The sequence below is a fragment of the Staurois parvus genome, unplaced genomic scaffold, assembly GCF_062004578.1.
Source record: "Staurois parvus isolate SC_StPar_1 unplaced genomic scaffold, SC_StPar_1.0 ptg000996l, whole genome shotgun sequence".
Taxonomy (NCBI): Eukaryota; Metazoa; Chordata; class Amphibia; order Anura; family Ranidae; genus Staurois; species Staurois parvus.
The window spans coordinates 599,305-621,946 of NW_028318792.1; the positions used below are offsets into that span (position 1 = coordinate 599,305).

The window sequence follows — 22,642 nt, forward strand, 5'->3', positions numbered from 1 at the left end:
TTTGGAAAGGTTGACAACCCTAAGGCAAAGGCATTGCAAAGTCTTGGTAAAGTACCTTTTTGGATTTGAGTGACCTATTAAAAAAAACGAAGTGTTAGAAAAACATGCAAATTATAACCCATTTCTAGTTGGGTTAGGCAAATAAAAAAAAATATATTTTTACGCTTCCTTTTATAGGTCACCAAAATCTAAAAGGTACTTTATCAAGACTTTGTAATGGCTTACAATGGCTTAGGGTTGTTACTTGTAATTCATTAAAAAGGGGATTCTGGTACAGTATTAGGGGATATTTCCCACAACAATAGAGGTACAGTTTCGATATAAACAAAGTAACCTTTTTACATATACAGAACTGATGAAATGCAAAAGGCTCATGGGTGTCAATCTTAATGAGTGTTCCTTCTAAAGATACAGATGGTTTTTTTGTCCTCTTTACTAAAACAGGAAAAGTTAAAAGGGTTGTAGTAATGAAGGGACATGTTCATAAGTCACTCTCAACATTTTTCCAAATTTCTAGTACTATGAAAATCACAAATACTTGTTTAATTTGATCATCAAAGCTTGACTAACATTAAATAGAAAGCCGTAAATGCACTTTTGTGTTTAAGCGGCTTCTGGCTTATGTTTATTTATGACAATAGTAAAAAAATGAGATTGTAAGTTCTGCTGGGAAAAGATGTCAGTATTTCATCATCGTAGTAGATTTCCGCTCTTGTCCAGAAGATATTAGATTGGTTAACCTAATACTCAACCAGATTAGATCAGTAGATTTAATATGGTCATATCCAGGCAATTACTTAAAGGTTGAGCAATCTGTTAAAACCTAGGTATTCTTTAACCAAGAGTATAATGAAAAAATGCTTAAGGGGTCATTACCACCTGATTAAAAAAAAAATGAATAAATACAGGCCTCTCCTGCTGATGGTGCTGCTGGTCTTTACTTTCTTACAGATCTAGGCTGGCTTGCTAATTTATTTATTTATTACAGGTACTTATATAGCGCCGTCAATTTATGCAGCGCTTTACATATATATTGTACATTCACATCAGTCCCTAACCCTCAAGGGGTGTACAATCTAAGATCCCTAACTCACATTCATACATACAAGTACTAGGGCCAATTTAGACAGGATCCAATTCACCTACCAGCATGTCTTTGGAGTGTGGGAGGTAACTGGAGTACCCAGAGAAAACCCACGCAGGCACAGGGAGAACATGCAAACTCCAGGCAGGTGGTGCCGTGGTTGGGATTCGAACCAACAACCCTAGTACTGCTAGGCCAGTGGTTCTCAACCTTCCTAATGCCACGCCCCTTTAATACAGTTCCTCATGTTATGGTGATCCCCAACCATAAAATTCTTTACCCAGTAATTATAATTCACGTGTCGTTTTACCTTCAAATACGGCTGCTTTCAACACAGTAGCTGCTTTCAACACAGCAGCTGCTTTCTACACAGTAGCTGCTCTGTACACATCGGAAATATGTGTTTTCCGATGTTCTTAGGCGACCCCTGTGAAAGGGTCGTTTGACCCCCAAAGGGGTCGCGACCCACAGGTTGAGAACCACTGTGCTAGGCGGAAGTGCTAACCATTTAGCCACTGTGCTGCCAACATCCTACACCTTACCTGCCCCTATATCACCAATGGACAAAGCAGTGATGCAAGACTAGTAGAAAAGAACCAAAGAATTGCTTTACACAGAAATATTGGAAATTCCTTCTTCCTCCTCCCCTTTTTTTTTTTTTTTTTTTCCCCAGACCGTCACTACCCCCTCCCTTCTTCCTTATGTCTGTTTTTGTAAACTAAATTAAAGAGCAAGAGAAAGTATATTGGTAATCTGATGTTACTTATACTCTTTATTCACTTTCCTGGGTACCTACAGTGGAAACTATCATCCTAAAATCTCCCATTCTCATAACAACTGCTGAGGTTTCTGGTTCTGGTCACTGCTAAAATGAATCTTCTAGTCTACTATCCCTGAGCTTTTGTTTGTCACTGTATAGCTTGAGCAATCTAGGCCACACTGTTATGTAAAATCCTTGGATTGCTGGTAACTTAGTGTTCTAAACACCGGATAATACAGAGCCTGGGATTCAGCAGGCTGAAGATTTCTAATGCTACTCATTAAAGGCTTTCCACTGCCTAATTATGCATACCCTTCATTCAGAAATTATTTATGCCTCTGCTAGTACATCCAGTACAGTCCTCATGGAAGGCTGTAAATCAGAGGTTTTACAGCAAATAATAAATTACAAGAAGCTGAATTTCTACCAAGAAGGACCATAAAGCCATTTCATATGGCTGCAAGGGTCATAGACAATGTGTATTGAAGTGAATATGTATTCTATCTACACTAGGCACATTACAGGTATGCTTGGATGCAAATTGCAGGAAGAGCTAAACATTTACTATTTACTTCTAAGCTGGTCATATGCATCTTAAATGTCATCCAGTTCCTGCTCTGTAGGCCAAAACTGACTCCACAAGTCAAATGAAAAGCTGAGTAAAAATTTGACAGCTAAACCATGACTGCATCAGATCAGTCACTGTTCAGGTATTCAGGCATCCATGGATGCTGTGACTGCTTACTGTAGCCGGCATGGGTGATTCCTCCATCAATATTGTTCAGCATAGATGGGATGAATCAATTGACCTCTCTTGTTTTGCACATGGTGCTGAATGGGAGATATCTAAATACGTATGGCTAGCTTTACTGATAATGGTTACCAGGCAAACATTTCACTCTGATAACTCTGTGTCTCCTTGGTGGTGGTGGTATTAGGGGGAAGATATTTATTTTTATGTCTTTTTCTTACACTCATTCAATAGACAAGAAGTGAGGAGGACTCGCCCATTTGGAGACACTGATAAAATAAATCATGAAGGCATCACATTCAAAGTATGCTGTGAATAACAATGACCACAATTGCTTGTTCTCTCAAACCATCAAATGACTGGTGTCATAACAGATCACATGTGCAGCACGATGGCCACTGCAGATCAGACCAAGATCAAGATGGCAGCTTCCTTCTCTGAAAAGGATAGGAGGATTTAGTTCTTCTTTAAGAGAGGTTCTAACCTTTTCACAATCTATGCATTTGTACAACCTAAAGTTAGACTACAGTAAGACATTGTAATTCTTCACTTGGCAGCATTCCCCTCTGCTGCCCTGATCTACTGCTCCTTTTATTTTAGGGGCTGTAATGATGGGTTGTGACAAAGTGGTTGAATGGGTAAGGATGGCCATACATTATACAATTATCTTCCAATTTTCTGCCCAATTTCCTTTAGATTTACCTTTAACTGTGTAGTGCAAGGGCCTGCCTAATTGGATACAACTGAAAGTGTTGTTTAGGTTTGTCCTCCTATTATATGGTTTTTGGTAAATCTAAACCAAAAATCTCCAGATAATTGTATAATGTATGACAAGCCTTAGTTAAGCTTTAGATTGTAAGCTCATTGAATCCAAAAACCAGAACCCATTTATTGTAGGCCTTTCTTTCTTTTTGAGAAACTATGCATGTCAACCTCACCTTAAAGACACTTCATTTCTATGATTTTTCTATCCTTTCAACTTTTTCAACTCCCTATTTCTTTTTTTTTTTTTTCCTCTACCAAATCACCAACAAATGGGATGCAACCCTAGAAACCTCCTTAGCAGTACCCAGTGTTTTGGTGAAGGTTCTCCTCTTATCCTTTAGTCTTTTCCTCGCTTCATTATTTGCTCCATCTCTCAATGGTTATGAGACACTCATAGCATAAATCATTTGCATGCACATGATTAACGCAGCCCACATGTGTGTGCCATTGCACATGATTAACGCAGCTCACATGTGTATCCCAGTGTTCTGGAAACAGTCCTGTATCCTAACATTGAAAGACTGGTTTATGCATCTTACCAGGGTAGCAGAACTGGAGGAATTGATCTAAATGTTGCAAGATCACTTGACCACATTCATAAAAACCTGGGCTTGTTAGACCCATTATCAAACTATAAGCAACTACTTGGCTATTATGACCATTAGTTGGGAACAGGGCACATTACATGAGGGCAAGTAACATTATGTGGAAGCAAGGCAAATTACATGGGACAAAGCACAAGGCACACAGCATGGGACAGGGCACATTAAATGGGACAGGGGACAGGGCACATTACATGAGACAGGACCCATTACATGGGACAGGGCACATTACATAGGACAAGGCAAATTGTATGGTGCAGAATGTTATGCACAATGTGGGGGACACAGCTGGGCACTACTGTACCAGTATCCTTCTTCTACCTGGCTTCAGAGGTGGCTTTCAGTAGTCCTCCAGTGGTGTGCTGTTCCCCGCCGGTCCCTCCTCCCCTCCTCCTATCCTGTCCATCCCAGATGATGTCATATATAAGCACTCGGGATGGACAGGAGGGTCCAGCGGGGAACAGCACGCTACAGCCAATAGTATTCCAACTGCTTCCCTGCCGGTGTGTCAATGCAATCTACTTGTCAACTGACAGGTAGATCGCCATGGAACCCTGGTTAAGAAACACGTAGGCAAGTTAGGTGGCTTCATAGCCTTAGGCAAAATTTTGCCTAATTAACGAGCCGTTTCTGTTTGGGCATATTAACCCCGAGGGGACTTGGTGTCACCTTCTAATCTTCTCCCACTTTTCTTTGTTAAGCTAGTATACCTTTTAGGGTTTACCACCTCTTGGCAGTAAGGGGAACACAATTTTAGCTGTATCAAGGCCATGGCTATTGACCGGTATCTCAGAAATTACTGGCGTGTTGTTTTGTCATTCATAACTTTGACATGCTTCATCTACTCTTCAGTGGCATTTTCATGCTTAACATATAACGCTGACAGATTGTATTGTCTGTCTGCACAGGGTACTTTTTGATTGCCATCAGTTTAGCTATGACTGTTCTGTTCATAATTATATGATGTGCACCTGTGTTTTTTTTTGTTATATAATACTGCTGCAATCTGCATTATGAACCAGGTCACCAGAATGTACACAATATTGTCAAACTGCCACTTTTATATGTGACCTTTGTTGTATTTCTCTTAGTTAAAAATTTTCAATAAAATTCTTATGGCATAAAAAAAACCCTTCCTGCCAGCATTTTTTTTTCTTTTTTAGGACACAAGTCAACTTTAAACTCGACTAATATAAATTGCCCCAGCATTTTACTAAATCATTTTGCATGTTGCATAATGTGCCCTAGAGGTTTGTACTTGCATATGACACTTGATTTCTTTTGGTAATGCTTACCCTTAGTATATAATATACCATAGTATATTATATAACAAATGGGCAAACTTTTCAGTGCAAACCTGTCATGTAATATGACCAAAAAAGGTTTTCTATGGTCTGTAAATGTCACAGAAATATATTTTTTAATTTGCCTAGTGTTTCATTGGCAGGATGGCGTGAGAGTATATTTCATAAACAGTGATGATATCATATTTTTTCACAGAAACTGCTAGCTTTAACTTCCCCATTTTGACTGCTTTGCATCATGTTCACTTCAAGAGTATCTATAGCCAAAACTAAAGTGGCATGGAAAATTCCATACTGGTAATGACTAAGAAAAATAAAAAAATGCTCTGAGCATAATCTTTACATCTTTACCTCTTTACAAAGAGCAGTAAACACCATAGTAGAAGCTACTCAAACTAACAGTGTATCTATATCTTTTTTTTTTTTTTTTTGGGGGGGGGGGGGGGGGGTAAGGATTAGGTTTTACTGCAGTCAAAGGAACCATTAGAGAGATTATTAAACACAATTGATAAAAAAAAAATAAAACTTTGTAGTCACATTTACTATTCTTCTGCTATGTTGTGCCATTTGCTTTTTAGTACCATCTGTTAAGGTGCTGATTGCTTCAGTATAGTTCTGCTTTTTTTGGTGTCTCCAATCACTTTCAGGGTCCCTATGGAGCCATCGCAATATGCACGCTTCCTCCAGCAACTACATACTGATGTGCAGCTACATTGTACACCGACATGCATAGGTGGTACAAAGCGGCTGTTGTGTAAGAGCACAGCTGCCCACATGAACTTGATTCACAGCAGATTGTTCCTTTTTTTTTGTGCTCGTGCCTGTGCAAAGTTGTAAGACAAATATGTTTATTGACCACAAAAAAACTACTGTATATACATTGCGGGATCTTTCTAGACTTTTGTGTACTGTGTTAGTGTCCGTTCTCCAGGTCCATAGCATTTGCACAACCTCTGGTGTGGCCTAGTCTCTGAGAATTTATCTAGTGGGTAAGGCTGGTTGGGCTGAAGCTATTGGAGCTACCTAACAGTTGGTAATCTTGGGCGCCATTTTAAAATTCATACCCCTGCCCTCTTTACAGTGGTAGTGGTTAAGGCCGAGCGCTAATGTAATTCACTAGGTGGAATGTCATGTATGTATTTCTACTATTCATACTAAAGGAAGCATCTTCCTGCTGCTGCTTCTGAAACCTGTGGATCAACCATCTCTGGTCTTGTTTCATTGCCTTCAGTGACTTGGTTACCTCCAGCCAACTGTGACCCTCTTCAGTATCATCTGCTTGGGTTTGTAAGTAGGCAAGGCCATGCCTCACTTTGGGCCTAGTTGTTTTTCCACTTTATGGTACATTTTTTAAGACACACAGAGCAACCTATTATTATGTCTGATTCAGAGCCCTGACAGTTTACTCCTGAAAAGGTTGTATTTAAGCAAATGTCATATGACTCAAGATTTACAAGGAGTTGCCTCTAGCCTACAGCTGGAATATCAGCCTACTGTTCCAGGCGTAGAGTCTTTTAAAGCTTTTATGGCTACAAACGCCTTTCCAATCCACATGATATTAACAATATTCCTTCACAAGAACTGGAAACAACCTATAGAATCATGGCTTTCGCCTGACAACGTAAAGAACTTTTTCCCTTTTAACCCTTTCGTTGCTAGTTTTTTTGCCTTTTTTTTGCACATGTTTTAAAAAAATTAAATTTAGGCCTGAAGATTACACAAATACCCCAACAATTATATATTTTCTGAAAGCGGACACCCTAGAGAATAAAATAGTGGTAGTTCCAATTTTTTATGTTACACAATATTACTGCAAAGGTTTAGGAAATGCAAAATTTCAGTAAACACACTAAAGTGAATTTTAAGGCAACCAAACACAATAAATTACCCAAATTTTGGCAAAATATAAAAGACAAGGTTGCACTGAGTAAATAGATACCCAACATGTCAAACCTTAAATTTGTGTGTGTATATGAAATGGCGACACACTTCAGTATCCTTTTATTTTCTATAGGTAAAGCTTTAAAAGCCCCTACAAGTCATCAGTTTAGTGTTACGGAGGAGGTCTTGTGCTATAATTATTGCTCTCACTCTGGCGTGTGTGGCAATATGTAATATGTATTGCAATCAACATTTTCACACGTAGGTGACCCCAAAGTATGTATTTAAAATCATATATGTGAGGGTGGGGGGCCTGAAATTTTTTTGGGGAGGAGATGTTATGTGCTGGGGTGTAACTTTATTTAACTTTTTTTTTTTCATCACATAAGTTTAGGTGACAGGTTTTCTTTAATGCAACCCTTTATGTCTGCTGGGCGCCACTGCATGTATTGCAGTGTAACTGATATAGTGGTAACCCAGAAGTGACGTCATACACTTCTGTACTACTCCCTGCTGGAGAGTCCATCCATAGTATCACCCTGTACTGGTGTGGAGCACCAGGTTGATTCTTCCTTTGGTCTTGGCAGTTCCATTTTTTGGTTTGTCCTTCATTCAGATACTATGGTATCCCTTCAAATACTATGGTAGTATGGTTTCCACATCTTTGGATCCCTCAGTGGCTGTTGTTTACCTCTCAGCTGGGCTGCTTTTGGACATCCTAAATGTCTGAGAGTTACTACATTCCTGTGTGCCTCAATGGACAATAAATAAAAAAAAATTGTATTTGGCATTGAGTGAGACAGTTCCCTTCTGTATCACTGGCCTTGTGTACTGCTTGCTCAGAAAATAGAGGCAGGATAGTTGGAGACTATAACATTTTTTGTTTCCTTGTGTCCCAACCTCTATCAGGTTTTCATTGTTGTCTGATTCTTTATTGCAGATGTTCTCTCACTTCCTGTCTGGTAAAAGGTTGTCCCTGGAAGAGAAAGTCTGAGGAAATTTCTCTATTGATGCCCCAGATAGCTGTAAAATCTGACATAGATTCTAATCTTTTCCCATTCTATCAAAAACTAAAAAAAAACATGTTTGGTATAGATTCTGTGCAAGACCAGGAGGAAACATCCTGATGAGGTGCTATGTTAAACCTATATTTGGGTTGTGGTCCTTTTTTAAGGGGGATAGTTTTGGTGTACTTAGGGGTTCTTACCAGTGCAGGGAGAGGTTGCGGAACAGTTCAATCATAAAGGGGAGGACTGACTTACAGTTCTTGCCGCTTTATTAATTTGCTGTTTGGGATCCAGAATTTTGGAGGTTCAGAGAGAGATTCAGCTCCACCCATGATTAAAGAGATTCTGGACCTGAAAGGGTTAAGCTTACCTCCAGGAAGAAGCACTTAAAGGAGAGTGCTTGTTGATCAGCACAGGGCCAATCAGTACTGTTAAGACAGAGGTTCGGGGTTCTGTATCCTCCTAGAGCAGAATGAAAACTCCTCCTACAAGCTTTACCATGTGCTCTGTTGGACACTGAGAGAAGTCACAAGATTGCTCTAACTGCTGATGATAAAAGGTATTTAGCAGTTTATATTTACTAAAATAATTGCACTTCCATGTTCTGTGTACTGTAGGAGACCAGACATAGTGAATGCAGGGTCCTGGGTTTAAGATAAGGGGGACTTTTGTTTTTGTGTTGCTGAAGTTAAGCTATCTACGTTTGCTGCTGGATGCTCTGTGTTCATTTGCCTTAAAGAAAATAAAGACTTTTTATGTATGAGAAATGGCTTTGCATGTGATCCTGAAGCACTATTACTGTGCTTATACCCATGAACTTTATAATACACTTTAAATTCAGATAGTTGCCATTCCTGTGTTTGCAGCTGTAGGTAAAACTTTAGCTTAGTATTTTCTTCTTTGTTATTACCAGTGTGAAATTTTCAATGCCACTTTAATGTTTTGTCCTTTTTTGGAATATGCCAGTCTAATTATTATCCACAATTTTTACTGTATGTAAAAATATAAAGGTTAAATTAAAAAAGATTTCCGTAATCAAAAGACTCTATAGAAGAAACTGCTATTGTAATCTCCTGTGAACGTTACTTTAAAAATATTACACAGAGCAGGGTTTAATTGTGGTCTGTGGCTAGGAGAGATCTTACTGATAATATCCAACAAGGTAAAGGACAGCAATAAAAACTGGGACTTTCTAGATACACCCCCCCCCTTCTCACTTGTGTCAAAAAATAATGTAATTGCGTTCCTGTTGGAGAGATTTTCCCTGACTTCCTGTCTCATTAACAATATTGTCACTGAAAAAGGAATGGAGGGAAAACTCCCAAATATGTATATTGACAGTTGTTAAAAAACTTGCCAGAGACACCAACCCCTCTAAATGCTCACTTTAATGCATTTTAAATATTGATGTTAGTTTAAGGCTCCAATCACACTTAGGTTTTTCAAATTTCAGGCGGAATCGCTGCAATTTGAAAATGCACTGTGAAAATACGCATTCCTGTGTTCAGGTGCCATTAGTTTTAATGCCACCTAAAACGCAGGGCGTTTTTGCGACGCAACAAACACTCTGCAATCGCACAAACAAAATCAAGGGATGCGCAACACCCAAAAAAGTTTGGGAATATCCCTCCAGAAAGAGTAGGGTAGATTTGCTCTTAACACTTTAGATTCTGTCCTTTATTTTCTAAAGTAGCTGTACTCTTGGCTTCACATGCATATCAAATCTGACGTTGAATGCCTTATTTTAAAGTTTAATACATAAAAGAATACTAAAATCATTTTACTTGGCATTTTTAGCAAAATTGGTGGCGATGCTTAAACAAAATTGAAACAATTATAGTGGTGATAATTCCATACCCAAAATATAAAAAAAAAAACTTCCCTCTGGAGTTACCCCATTAAGCTGAATCAAGCAATGTCTTTAGGAATGTCCCATCAATTCAGCTGGCCTTTTCTGCTCTTCTCCTTGTGCAGTGAATTCTTTTTAGATGTTTTAGCTAATAGGTCCTGGTTACTCGCCAAAGTAAGCAAAGAGAACGGGTTACTGTACAAACCAGTAGTGGAAGGGCATACACCTGGGGGAGGATTTGTGTCTGCTGTACTTACTACAGCTTTTGGTCTGGTGTGCATTTGATTAAGGTGGTGGCACCTTGGTGTTTCCGTTATCAATGGGATTGGATAATCATTTTTAATAGTAATGAGATTAGGACCCCTATAATAGATACAGGGTCTTTTTTTTAAAAAAAGAAAAAAAAAACGAGCACAGGCAGGAGAAGAGGATTTGTGGATGAACCACCAAGATAGTTAATCTGCAACATACTTCTCCATAGCCTTATCCTCAGACAGAGATAGGGTAAACTTGGCCACGAGGAGGAATGGCACCAGGTTGAAAATCAATTGTGCAGGCATAAGGGTGATGTGACGGCAAAATATCGGCCTAATCTTAGTCAAAAACATCAGAGAATTCCCGGTACTCCACTGACAAAGAGGAGACTGAAGATGTGCACAAGACCCTACTCACTTTCTTTCTGAAAAGTCTGAAAACAAGCGCATTGTAGTGACCCTGACAGAACCTATGCTCTTTGCCAATAAAATGAAGGTTCTTCTGTAACCAAGATTAACCAATGACAACTGGAGAATGAGGTGAGGAAATTACTTGGAATTGGATTATCTCATGGTGAAAAGCCCCTACAGCCATGGTCAATGTAGCGGCTTCATGGGTCACATGAGCAGGCTGTAGAGGTCTCCCATCAATAGCCTCAATGGCAAGTGGGGAGGCATGAGGCTGCAGCGGTATCAATTGCTTCAACATGAAGGCACTATCTATGAACAAGCCTGCAGCTCCAGAATCGATTAGTGCCTGGGTGTCAATGGAAAACTTAGACCAGGAAAGGATAAACTGAACTAGAAGGTTACCTTTGAGTATAGCTGGGGACGCAAAGATCCGCCTAAGGTCCGTCCCCTGCAGGGCCTTATGTGTGGGTGTTTCATGGACAAATTGGACAAGACAATAAGTGACCTGCTTGGCCACAGTAAAGGCACAATTTCTGCCTTCTCCTAAAGGCCCTCTCTTCAGCAGAGAGACGTGTGAAGCCCAGCTGCATGGGCCCTACTTCACTGGAGGACTTGGGCCCAGGAGGCATGGGAGATGAGGGAGGCATGGGTAGGAATGCAAAGCTTGGAGCCAAACATTCCCCAAGTGCTCCTTAAAGGAAGGTCTCTCTCAGAGATCAATAAGAATGGCAAAAGAGATCAACTCCTCAAGATTCTTAGCTATATCTTGAGCTACAATCGCATCTTTAATGTTATCAGAGAGGATATGGGTGAAAAAGCAGCCATAAGAGCCTCATTGTTCCACACAACTTCTGCTGCCAGAATACGGAATTCATTAGGCTAGTCAGCAACAGTTCTCGTACTTTGTTTAATGGACAAGAGCCTTTTGGCAGCAGAGGTGGAGTGAGCGAGAATACCAGATACTCTTTTAAAGGAGGCAACAAACTCAGGGTAATTCTGGACAATGAGTTTTGCCTCCCATAGAGGGTTTGCCCAGGCCAACCCATATGAAAGAAAATTTATTTAAAAATATTCTTCCCAAATATATTGCCATATATTTGAAATGCACGTTGAAATGCGTTTTTATTACAAAATATATGAAAAATATTTTTAAAAATACATTTCAAATATACTGTATGTCTTTAAAAATATAAATCTACATTTTTGGAATGCATTTACAAATATATGTAAAAATATATGTTAAAATTACTTTTTTTTTTTTTTATATGTTAAAAAAAATCTGAAGAATATATTTTAAAAAATGTTTTTAAGTATATTCTTCAGATTTTTGGTTAATAAATAAATAAATATATATATATATATATATATATATATATATATATATATTGGATACAGATTGATATATGGTTATTTATTGTAGATGGAATGTCTTATTTTTTAATTGATAGGTTGTTACTGGTAACACAAATACTTTTTTTTTTTTTTTTTAACCCATTAACAATACAAAGACAACAGATGTGTCTGTGTAAGGGTTGTATTTGGACAAATGATTACTGTTACTTGTAATTACATACTCAAACATTTCAGTGTCATTATTTTAAAATAATGGGCGGCACAGTGGCTTAGTGGTTAGCACTTCTGCCTGGCAGTACTTGGTTCATGGGTTCGATTCCCGACCATGGCGCATCCTGCATGGAGTTTGCATGTTCTCCCTGTGCTTGTGTGGGTTTCCTCCGGGTACTCCGGTTTCCGCCCACACTCCAAAGACATGGTGGTAGGTTAATTGGATCCTGTGTAAATTGTCCCTAGTATGTGTATGTATGAATGTGAGTTGGGGACCTCAGATTGTACACCCCATGAGGGTTAGGGACTGATGTGAATGTACAATATATATGTAAAGCATTGTGTAAATTGACAGCGCTATATAAGCACAAGAAAGAAAGAAAGGAAATAAAATGGAAACCTGAGAAAGTGTGCATACTGGGATGTAGGAGAGCTCTAAGTACCGGGGCATGTTATGAACAGAAACTAGTTGCTTCTGGGTGGAATGCATGGTAACCCAGCAAGTTCAAGTATTCATAAATTATGCTGTTATTCAAGGTAAACCTCAGGCACATTTCTTCAACATTTAGAGTGGGGAAAGGAGAACTTCCTTCAGGTTTTAAACCTGAACTCGATTCAGCACAAAAAATACCCCTAATGACAAGCCACAAAGTCGGCACCTCATAGGGCCCTTTTCCTGTTGGCTGGACCTAGGTAGCAGCTAAAAAAGCTTGCAGGCTATAGATAGGCTTTATGCAAATCAAAGCTTTGTTTTAGGATTTCCTGCAGCCAGCTACAAACTTAAAGCCCCCCCCCCCCCATTGAAACACAAATACACATTCTTGTTACTAGTCCTTGGCCCGTTTAAGCAGGACTAGGCTAGAAGGCAGGACTAGACAGGACACAGCGGGGTTTATTTACTAAAGCTGGAGAGTCCAAAATCAGACTCCCTTCTGCATAGAAACCAATCAGCTTCTAACCTCAGCTTGTTCAATGAAGCTTTGGCAATGAAACCTGGAAGCTGATTGGTTTCTATGCAGAAGGGAGTCTGATTTTGGACTCTCCAGCTTTAGTAAATAAACCCCAGCATGTCTTAGAGCTAGACATCAGGGCTCAGAGCATAATTCGCTCCCTAATGAAGGCTAGCAAAAGCTTAAAAGCGGGGAGGATGGAAGCCACATGTGGATGGTGGAGTGCTCACATCTAGTGACTGCTGCTATTTGTGAAGATAAGAGCACGATATTGGAGTTGCTGAAGGCAGACATAAAGAAAACAGTGTAGCCACCCTGCCCTAAGCAGGAGTGAGTTTTTAAAATGTATTATTATTATTATTATAATACAGGATTTAAATAGTACCAACGGTTTGCTCAGTGCTTTACAATATAACGGGAGACAATACAGCAACAATACAGTTCAATACAAGAGGGTTAGGAGGGCCCTGCTCCTTGGAGTTTACAATCTAAGATTTAGTTATGCTTGGGTGTAGTTACCCTAAGCCTGTTTGCTAGTTTTAGATTTCCTCAGGTTCCCCTTAAGCCCAGTGGTATTGTTTACCTTCTGTTAAGGACTGTTCTAGGCAATAGTGTGGGTGGCTACAATAACCTGACTTACTAATCTTTATGTATCTGTAGCCAACCACTAATGTTGTTGGTGCATGCTACCACAGTGTATAAATAATTGGCAGTGATCTAGGAGAACTCAGTCTTTCCCCGGTCTTTCTGCCTGGGGGGAGGGATGTAAGTTATGTGTCTGAAACTCTTAGGCCTGCTGCCTATAAGGGTTAACCATGTGCTTATTAAGAGACTTTTGTCTCAGACCTGATGCTGAGTAAAGCTTGCCATACAGATAAAGATTTATTTTCTTCAGCTGAGCTATTGTGTTTAGACAGCCAGCACTCCATACACTGCTCAAATTTCAGACAAACCAGCAGGAATCAACCAAAACTTACTGCCAAAATTATAGCAGTGTTTAGCCAGATTAAGGAGATTAATGACCATGTAGGAATTTCAGTGTAAAGCTGGTCATATAGCATATACCTCCATCCACACAATTGCTGGTATTCTTACAGTGAGACTCTCCATGGTCAGAGTATACTGATCAGTGACTACAGCCAATTGGCTACAGCCCCTGATTGACAAATGTTCTCCAACATTCCCATTTGACAGAAGTTGATCTAATGATTGACTTTTGGCAAAGAGGTACAGCCTCACATGGATTGAATTTCAGCTGGTTGCTGCTGAACTGGATGAATGTTGATCCATCTATGACCAGCTTTATTGGGGTACCATAGAGGCCTTGTCCTTGACTGAAGTATGGTGACCTCTTCCCGAGGAAACCATAGCTGAACCAGCAGGCACTTTGCAGCCAGGGGCTTAATTCATAAAATGCCAGGTCAGCTCAAGGTTCTTAATCTGTAAAGGCTGGAAGTACTCTTTGTCCCTCTTTCTATAGGTGTCCTGTACCCTAACCCTCTCTCCTAGGTATTTTAGTACAATTAATAAACTCCATATTTGCTCTAAAGACAGACTAACCCCCGTCTGTACACATCACCTCACTATTGCCAAAGATCTGAACCTGTCCACTGGGGAGTGCTGTCTGCCTCTAGGGTGTAGGAGGGTGCTACAAGAGAACGTGAAGAGCAAACTAAAATGGGAGGGGAAACTGAAAACTGAAGTTTACAAACTGAGACAAAGAAAATATAAAGCTATGTTAACATCAAGAGTGAGCATGACATGTTGTAAGTCTGAAAAGGACATGGAGCTTGAGGACTGCAAGACACATGGCAATGCAGAGTGAGGCATCTGGTCTTCATTTATGAATTCGTAACAGTGCACAGCTTTTCACTACTTCTCTGCAGTGGAAAATTGCACTATATTGTAGGTACATTTCTATTGTTCATTTGTGGACATTTAGTTTAGATTCTGCACTTTTTAAGTAGCCCTAATATTTAAACCATGCTTCATGTACAACAATGCACAAATCAGATAATTAAAATGCCTTTGAATAAGTTAGAATAAAAGATACCTTTCTTGCTGTAACTGAAAAACATGGTGCTTTTGGTACTCATTTTTTCTATTGTTGGGCATGTTCTGCATCATACTGAAAAAGTTACATGTATTATTTATTTTAATATATTTATATTATCTCCTGCTAGTGTCCGGTGACCTGACCTCGCAAGAACGAGAGGAACTTGAGAACATCCAGCGTCGCAAGCAAAAATTGCTGGAAGATATACAGGTGAATGTCCTCTGTGGTATTACCAAACACTAACAACACATCATCAATAAAATGGAGCTGTACTTTTGGTCTCTAACATATTACCACCAGTGAACTTAGATGGAGATGTACCTGTAATCAGTTTCCTTGTTAGAAATTGTTGGAAATTGTTGACCTTTTCAACATATTTTAACAAACCTTAGATCTTCATTCAAACAGTGCTTACAGATAAAGGTGATATACATGAACAAACATAAAATACATATGGGGTTATTTACTAAAACTGAAGAGTGCAAAATCTGGTGCGGCTCTGTCAAGCTGAAGTTAGAAGCTGATTGGCTACCATGAACAGCTGCACCAGATCTTGCACTTTCCAATTTTAGTAAATCAACCCCCATGGTGTATTCATTCTCATAATCTAAATGAATGAAATGCAGATCTGTCAAATGGAAAAAAATATGTACACCCCCTACATTAGAGTCAGGGATTCCAGATTAGGTGTCAATTCCTAGAATCTTTCTAAGAAGTATGCGGGTGGAACCAGGGGTGTATGTACCTCAAGGCAAACAAGGCACTTGCTTAGGGCGGCATTTTTCAGGGGGGCAGCATCTTCCTCCAGAAGAAGGTATGAAAGAAGACACGCTCACCATGGGAACCAGGTGGGATCCAAGAGAGTCTTTGGACTGCTTGATGGTGTATGTAGAGCTTGACTCTTGTTCCAGGGGATGTCTGGAGCTGTGAAGATGAGTGGGGGGTAGTTGAAGGCTCTTCCGGGTGGGTGCAGGAGTGTTGTTGGTCAATGTCAGGCTCTCTCCGCAGGAGGTGGAAGGAGGGGGTGGTGTTGGTTGGTGTCCGTGGGGGCAGACAATTTTTGTGTTGCCTAGGGCTGCACAAAACCAAAATACATCACTTGGTGGAACCTTTCTTTTTAAATGTCAGGTATCTGGGTTCTGGTTTTCTGTTTGCTATTATAGTGTATATAGTGTCATCATCTTAGGATCTTTAGAGCTATAAGACTCAGGAAGAAGGTCATTGGTGCCTGTGAGTCTAGCAAGGAATTTAAAAAGATTACCTAATTTATTTGAAATCAGTTGTTCTGCTTTAGGGGAAATATCCTACAACTGTTGTAAGTTTTAAATGATCACTGATTTGTAAAGGACTGGCCGGCTCCTCAAATTCAGCACAAGGGCTGACCGTTTGATGCTAACTGAAGTCTGCAAGAACATCAAAATTTAATTGCAGGATCAGCAGGTAATTCTTGAAACAGTTAGTGGGCATGCATCGAAAAGCACCAATTTAACCTGTGTCAGATGTGTGCAAGGAAAAAGCATTTGCTGTTTAAATACGAGCTCTGGTTATAAAAAAAATTAAGTCAGCAGCTACAAATACTGTAGCTGCTCACTTTTTATTAAACAGACACATACCAGCCCAGGGATCCAGCACTCTCATTACCTGGGCTGGTTCTTGGCCGGTCTTCGGGTCCCCAGTGTTCTCATCTTGCTTGTAGAAAGCCAGCTGTGACTTCTTGGTGTTTTGGTGCACTCATGAGATGGCACGGCGCTTTCTCAATGGTCCCGCAGCCTTCTAGGACATGTGACGTGCCCCAGGAAGTTGTGAAATGGGGGGGATCATCTTCCTTGGCAAGCAGTGTGGGAGTGGGTACCTGTCATAAATAGGTACCCTCTCTCTGAAAAGAAAAACAAAACTTTCTAATACAGGCAGAAGAGGGGGACGGAGGAGGATGAGCTTTAACAAGAGCATTAGAGGAAGACTATAGTTTACAATTAAACTACGGAACATTTACACAAATACCAGGTCTTCTGTAACAACATCCTGTGAACTGATGACTTTTAAATGGAAGCTCCTTAAAGACGTCCACCTGCACAAACTGTCCTCATTTAGGTATACACACCCAAACCTGCATGGCTGGCAAATTGGGACCAGTGGCTGTGTCCATGCAGTGGCTCTGTCCCAATAGACATGAAGGGGACAGCCTTTATGCCGATGCACTTAACACCTAAGCATAGTATGTGGGTAAACATGGCCCTTCACATGGATGTACAGTTTGCTTAACATTTGAATGAGTGCTTACAACACATTACAATATTAAAATTTTTTTTTCATTTCAGCGACTTAAAGAAGAAATAGCAGAAGTCACAAATGAAATTGAAAACTTGGGATCGCTGGAGGAGAAGTAAGAAAGTGTTTTGCTTGTACAGTGTAGTTGCTTTGGAATATACCTAAATTGCCTACTGACACATTCTGACTTTGCACTGGTATATATGTTTCCAAGAAGCCGAAGAACTTAAAGCTGAGCTCTGGGGAAATTAAAGAAAAAAGAATTACCCAGTGAAACTCCTCCTACACTGCAAGGGTTAAATGCTGATTTTTCACTAGGCTACCATTGAAAAGAAACATTTTACTGTCCTTATCCCTGATTCCCTCAGCCTCCTTTCCTTGTAACCAGTCCCATAAAGCTGCTTGTCTTTCATGCTCTGTCCATTGGTCACTCTCTGTTGTTGTCATGTACATGAGGTCAGCAGTTCTGCATTACAGGTGAAAAGCACTGTCTTTCCCTGGCAGCATTTTGATGTGTCTCTAGACAAAAATCAGCATTTAACCCTTACAATGCAGAGGGACCCACACTGCATGGGTAGTTTTTAAATTTCCCAGAAGTTTAGCTTTAAAGCAATCCATTGGTTTGCCCATGCAGGACAAAGCAACAGGTTTTCTTTGATGACCCACCTCCCATTAGTGCCTACTCACCTTTTTCTTCGCTCTTCCTTCTGTGAACAAAATACCTGGTAATTATTGGTATAAACGAGCATGTGATTCATTTGCTTTCCTCTTATATGAACCTGATGTGACATTGGGGCAGGGAGATGGTCCAAAGTCAATAGAGTGACTCTGAGCTACACAGGACTTCCTTTCCTTGCTCTGGGTGGCTGAATGGAATAGCGAGGGAGGATTAGGACTGATGGGGGCAGGGTCATTGAAGCACATATTTGCTTTAAAGTCTCATTCACAACAGGTACATAGTCAAGTATTTTTTGCCAAATTTTAGAACAGAAACCAAGAACTTCTTTTTTTTTTTTTCTTAATCAAAATGTTTTTACTTGTTTATCAAAAAATACTAAAAACCCAGTGGTGATTAAATACCACCAAAAGAATTAAAAAAGATAAAAATGTTGTTTGGGTACAGCGTTGCATGACCGCGTAATTGTCATTCAAAGTGCGACAGTGGTGAAAGCTGAAAATTGACCTGGGCAGGAAGTAGGTGAAAGTGTAGGCAAGTGGTTAAAATATCTGAAGCTTAACCAGACCTTGCACTGCTAAGGGCAGGGGAGTAGAAAACAATCCTAGTCTGGCAATAATGGTGCAGCCATTTTGTTTCACCTTTGTATCAGGAATATTGATAAATGTGTATCTGAACACTGTGAAGATGATATGAATTATAACACGGAAGAACAAGATGTTAGATTGATCTAGAAATATATCAAAACAAAACTGATTTAATTGCTTTATTTTTGTCACCTTAAATAAAAATAATGCTGCTATCTTTAAGTATATCTGTTCTCCACCATTGATTAGATCTCACACTTTTAAATACAGGTAACACTGTTCAATATTTTCTTTTATATATATATATATATATATATATATATATATAATCTCCTTTGTTGTACTAATAAACATTTTAATGCATGGCAGAAAAATTGCTTTGAGACTCCCTTTTGTCTGATAAGAACCTCCTGTAGCTCAGCTGATAGGGTCACTACTATGATGAGTCATTGAGCAAACAGGTTTCTTGCATCACATGTGAAAGGGAAGCTAAAGCGCCATCTGCTGGCTGAATAGAGAAATTCATAATACTAACGCAATTTTTTCATATTTACCTAACTACAAAATGTATATGTGTGTGTGTATATATATATATATATGTGTATATGTGTGTGTGTGTGTGTGTGTGTGTGTATGTGTATGTGTATATATATATATATATATATATATATATATATATATATATATAAATTTATTTATTTATTTTTCTTGACTGCCTTTATCAAATGAAGACATTATGCACAAAACTGTTTACATGAAATATTTGTCAGCTTTCAGGTTTTAGTTGCACTGTTTTGGAAGAAAAATAAATTATGGCCAGGTGTCTGTATTAGGGAATGAAGGGTTGAACAAGACGGACTTTCGTCTTTTTTCAGCCAGACTAACTATGTAACTATGTAACATACAAACATAGCAGAGAGAACATCAGTTCTCTCTGCTCTCGCTGTGAGAGCAGAGAAAACCGATGCTGCAACCTGTGAGTGTAAGTTCTGGGCAATATAAAAGTCATTGGTGCCCTTCAATTGGAGTAGGTTGCATTCAGGCAGCCAAAATAGTTCCTTGAAAGCCATAGGGAGCACAGCCAGTTCAGTACTTAAGCTTTGCATCAAGGCTTTGCTGAAATATACCCCAGTCAGTTGTGTCTGGAGAGACCTGTAGAAGCAGAGGATCCAGGGAGATTCATATTGAGTGCATGTTGACCTATATTTTCTATGGGTCAGCTGTTAATGTGAGCATGCATGCCTGAAGGTGGAGGAACACGATTGATTTGCACGCATGTTGAAGTCACTGGTGCATTCTAACATTTAAAGCAGAGGTCTCCAAACTATGGCCCTCCAGGTGTTGAGGAACTGCAAGTTCCATGAGGGCCAAAGTTTGGAGACCTCTGCTTTAAATGTTGGAATGAGACTGCTTTATCACATTTAGACTGCATTTTGCACTTTAAGTGCTATCTATCATTCACTATTCATCTGTTTTTTTTTTGTATATTATTTAGTGTAGTTGCTTATCTTTTTCACTATGCACTTTTTGTGAATCTAGCCCAGTTGAGCATTCCCTTGATTTATCGCTGATTTATTCCATTGGGGGACTGATTGCTCAGTCGGGCGTTTTTGTTACTGTTTTTTTGGCTTTTCACGCTTTTTGCTTCAGCTCAGCTGGCTGTTTATTATAGATGGGCCAAGTGTTTACTGCTACTGTGATTGTGTTTTATATCTGATATACGTTAACATATTTATCATTGTTCTTGTTGGTTTTTACACTATAGTCTTCAACTCAGCTGGGTGTTTTATAGCTCGGCCAGGTGTTTATTGCTACTTGCTTGTGTTTTTTATTTTTGGTATACGTTTTACATTGCATTTGGATTTAGTGGCTCAGCTAGTTTTCTTACTAATTATTCACTTTATTTGTTTCACTGATCTATTTATTTACGCATTGAGTTTGATGCTCAGGAGGGTGTTTATTTACTATTTGTTTATTGGGTCACTAGGGGGCAGAGCAGCACTATTCCTGGGGAATTTTATTGATGCAGGAACACATTTAGGTGCTTGCAGCAGCTTATTCATTTGTGGCAGTGCATGAGTATAGTATCCTTATTTATGAAAATAAACATCAATTCTCTCTGCTCTCACTGTGAGAGCAGAGAGAACTGATGCTGCAACCTGTGAGTGTACAGCAGCCTGTCACAGTGCATGTACGCTCACAGACTACTGCCAGCCTGCCCCAGTGTTCCTGAACACTGCCTGCAAGTGTAGCATAAATAAATAGTGCAGCCAGCCCCTGTCAATTGTCACCAGTGCTCACAATAACACTGCCATACTCCATACCAGCATCTAGATCACCACCATACGCCGTACCAGTACCCTGATCACCGCCATATGCCATATCAACTTCCTGATCACTGCCATACTCCATAACAGCATCCTGAACACTTCCATATCCCATACCAGCATCCTGATCACTGCCATACACCATACCAGTGAGTTGATCAACTCATACCCCATAAGAGCATATTGATTAATTTTCAGATATATATACCATAGTGTGTAGACTCTATAACTTTCACACAGACTAAATAATATGCACTGTTTTGGGTTATTTTTTTACCAAAAAATGTAGTAGAATGCATTTTGGCCTAAATGTATGAAGAAAGGTTTTTTTTATTTGCAAAATTGTATTACAGATTTTATAATAAAAACTATTTTTTTTTAATTTTCTGTGTTATTTCATTTTTATAGTATATGGCACAGGGGTTATAACCCTCCCTTACTCTATCCAAAATAAAAATAAAAAGTCCTCCCCCCTCCCCCCATGTCTTCCATCACCACCACCTAAAAAAAGAAAAACACACCAACCACCAAATGGAAAAAAAAAAAAATTGCCTTTTTAGATACACTTTAAGCATCAATTTTTTTGAGAGGTTAGAGTTCTACTTTTCATGGTTTCTGACCAGATTGTGTGTCTGTGTGTGTGTTATTTGTGTGTGTCAGAGATGCATTAGAGAATGGCTCTGGGTATTAAGTGAAGTGCTGACTTTCATGTCAACAGAACATAAATATGGAAATTAGTGATAATCTGATATCCACATTAGTGCTACTGCAGGATGCATTGTAATTATTTATTTAATTATTTGTCTTTATTTTAGCCATTTTGTCTTCACTAACGTCTGTCCCAATTATAATTTATTGTTCAACAGGAAAAACTTGCAAAAGAATAAACAAGTTGCAATGGGAAGAAAGAAATTCAACATGGACCCTAAAAAGGTATATATAATATCATTTCCTGCAACCTTTTCTAGATTAATTAATTGAACCAGGGAGCCAACGTTGTTTCAACTTTCTGCAGGGCATCCAGTTCTTGATCGACAATGAGCTGTTGACAAATACCTGTGAGAGCATTGCCCAGTTCTTGTACAAAGGTGAAGGACTGAATAAGACCGCGATAGGAGACTACCTAGGAGAAAGGTAAAATGAATGACTAAAGGCACTCAGAGATTTTATTTTATTCTGTTTCCCAATTAGTGTTATATATAGAAAATGTACAAATTATTATGAATATAATATTACAATACATTAAAGTGTTACTAAACCCAGGACCCTGCATTCACTCTATCTGGTCTCCCACAGTACACACAACATGGAAATGCAATTATTTTAGTAAATATTAACTGCTAAATACATTTTCTCTTCAGTAGTTAGAGCAGTCCTGTGACTTCAGCAGAGCACTGGTTAAAGTCTGTAGGAGGAGTTTTCTTTCTGCTCTAGGAGGATACAAAACCCCTGACCCTCTGTCTGGACAGTGCTGATTGGCCCTGTGCTGATCATATGCACTCTCCAAAGAAAAAAAAAACTTCTCTAGCAATACACTCAACTGAGTA

General features: G+C 39.3%; 1 protein-coding gene across 1 annotated transcript in view; it reads left to right on the forward strand.

Annotated features, from left to right (window-relative positions):
- LOC149441382 (cytohesin-1) overlaps positions 1-22,642 on the forward strand; it is a 76,808-nt gene that overhangs the window by 24,043 nt on the left and 30,123 nt on the right. The window contains exons 2-5 of the mRNA XM_089657416.1: positions 15,365-15,447; positions 17,556-17,620; positions 21,962-22,028; positions 22,111-22,229. Of these exons, the coding sequence (XP_089513542.1) occupies positions 15,365-15,447; positions 17,556-17,620; positions 21,962-22,028; positions 22,111-22,229 (334 nt within the window). The remainder of the gene's footprint in view (positions 1-15,364; positions 15,448-17,555; positions 17,621-21,961; positions 22,029-22,110; positions 22,230-22,642) is intronic.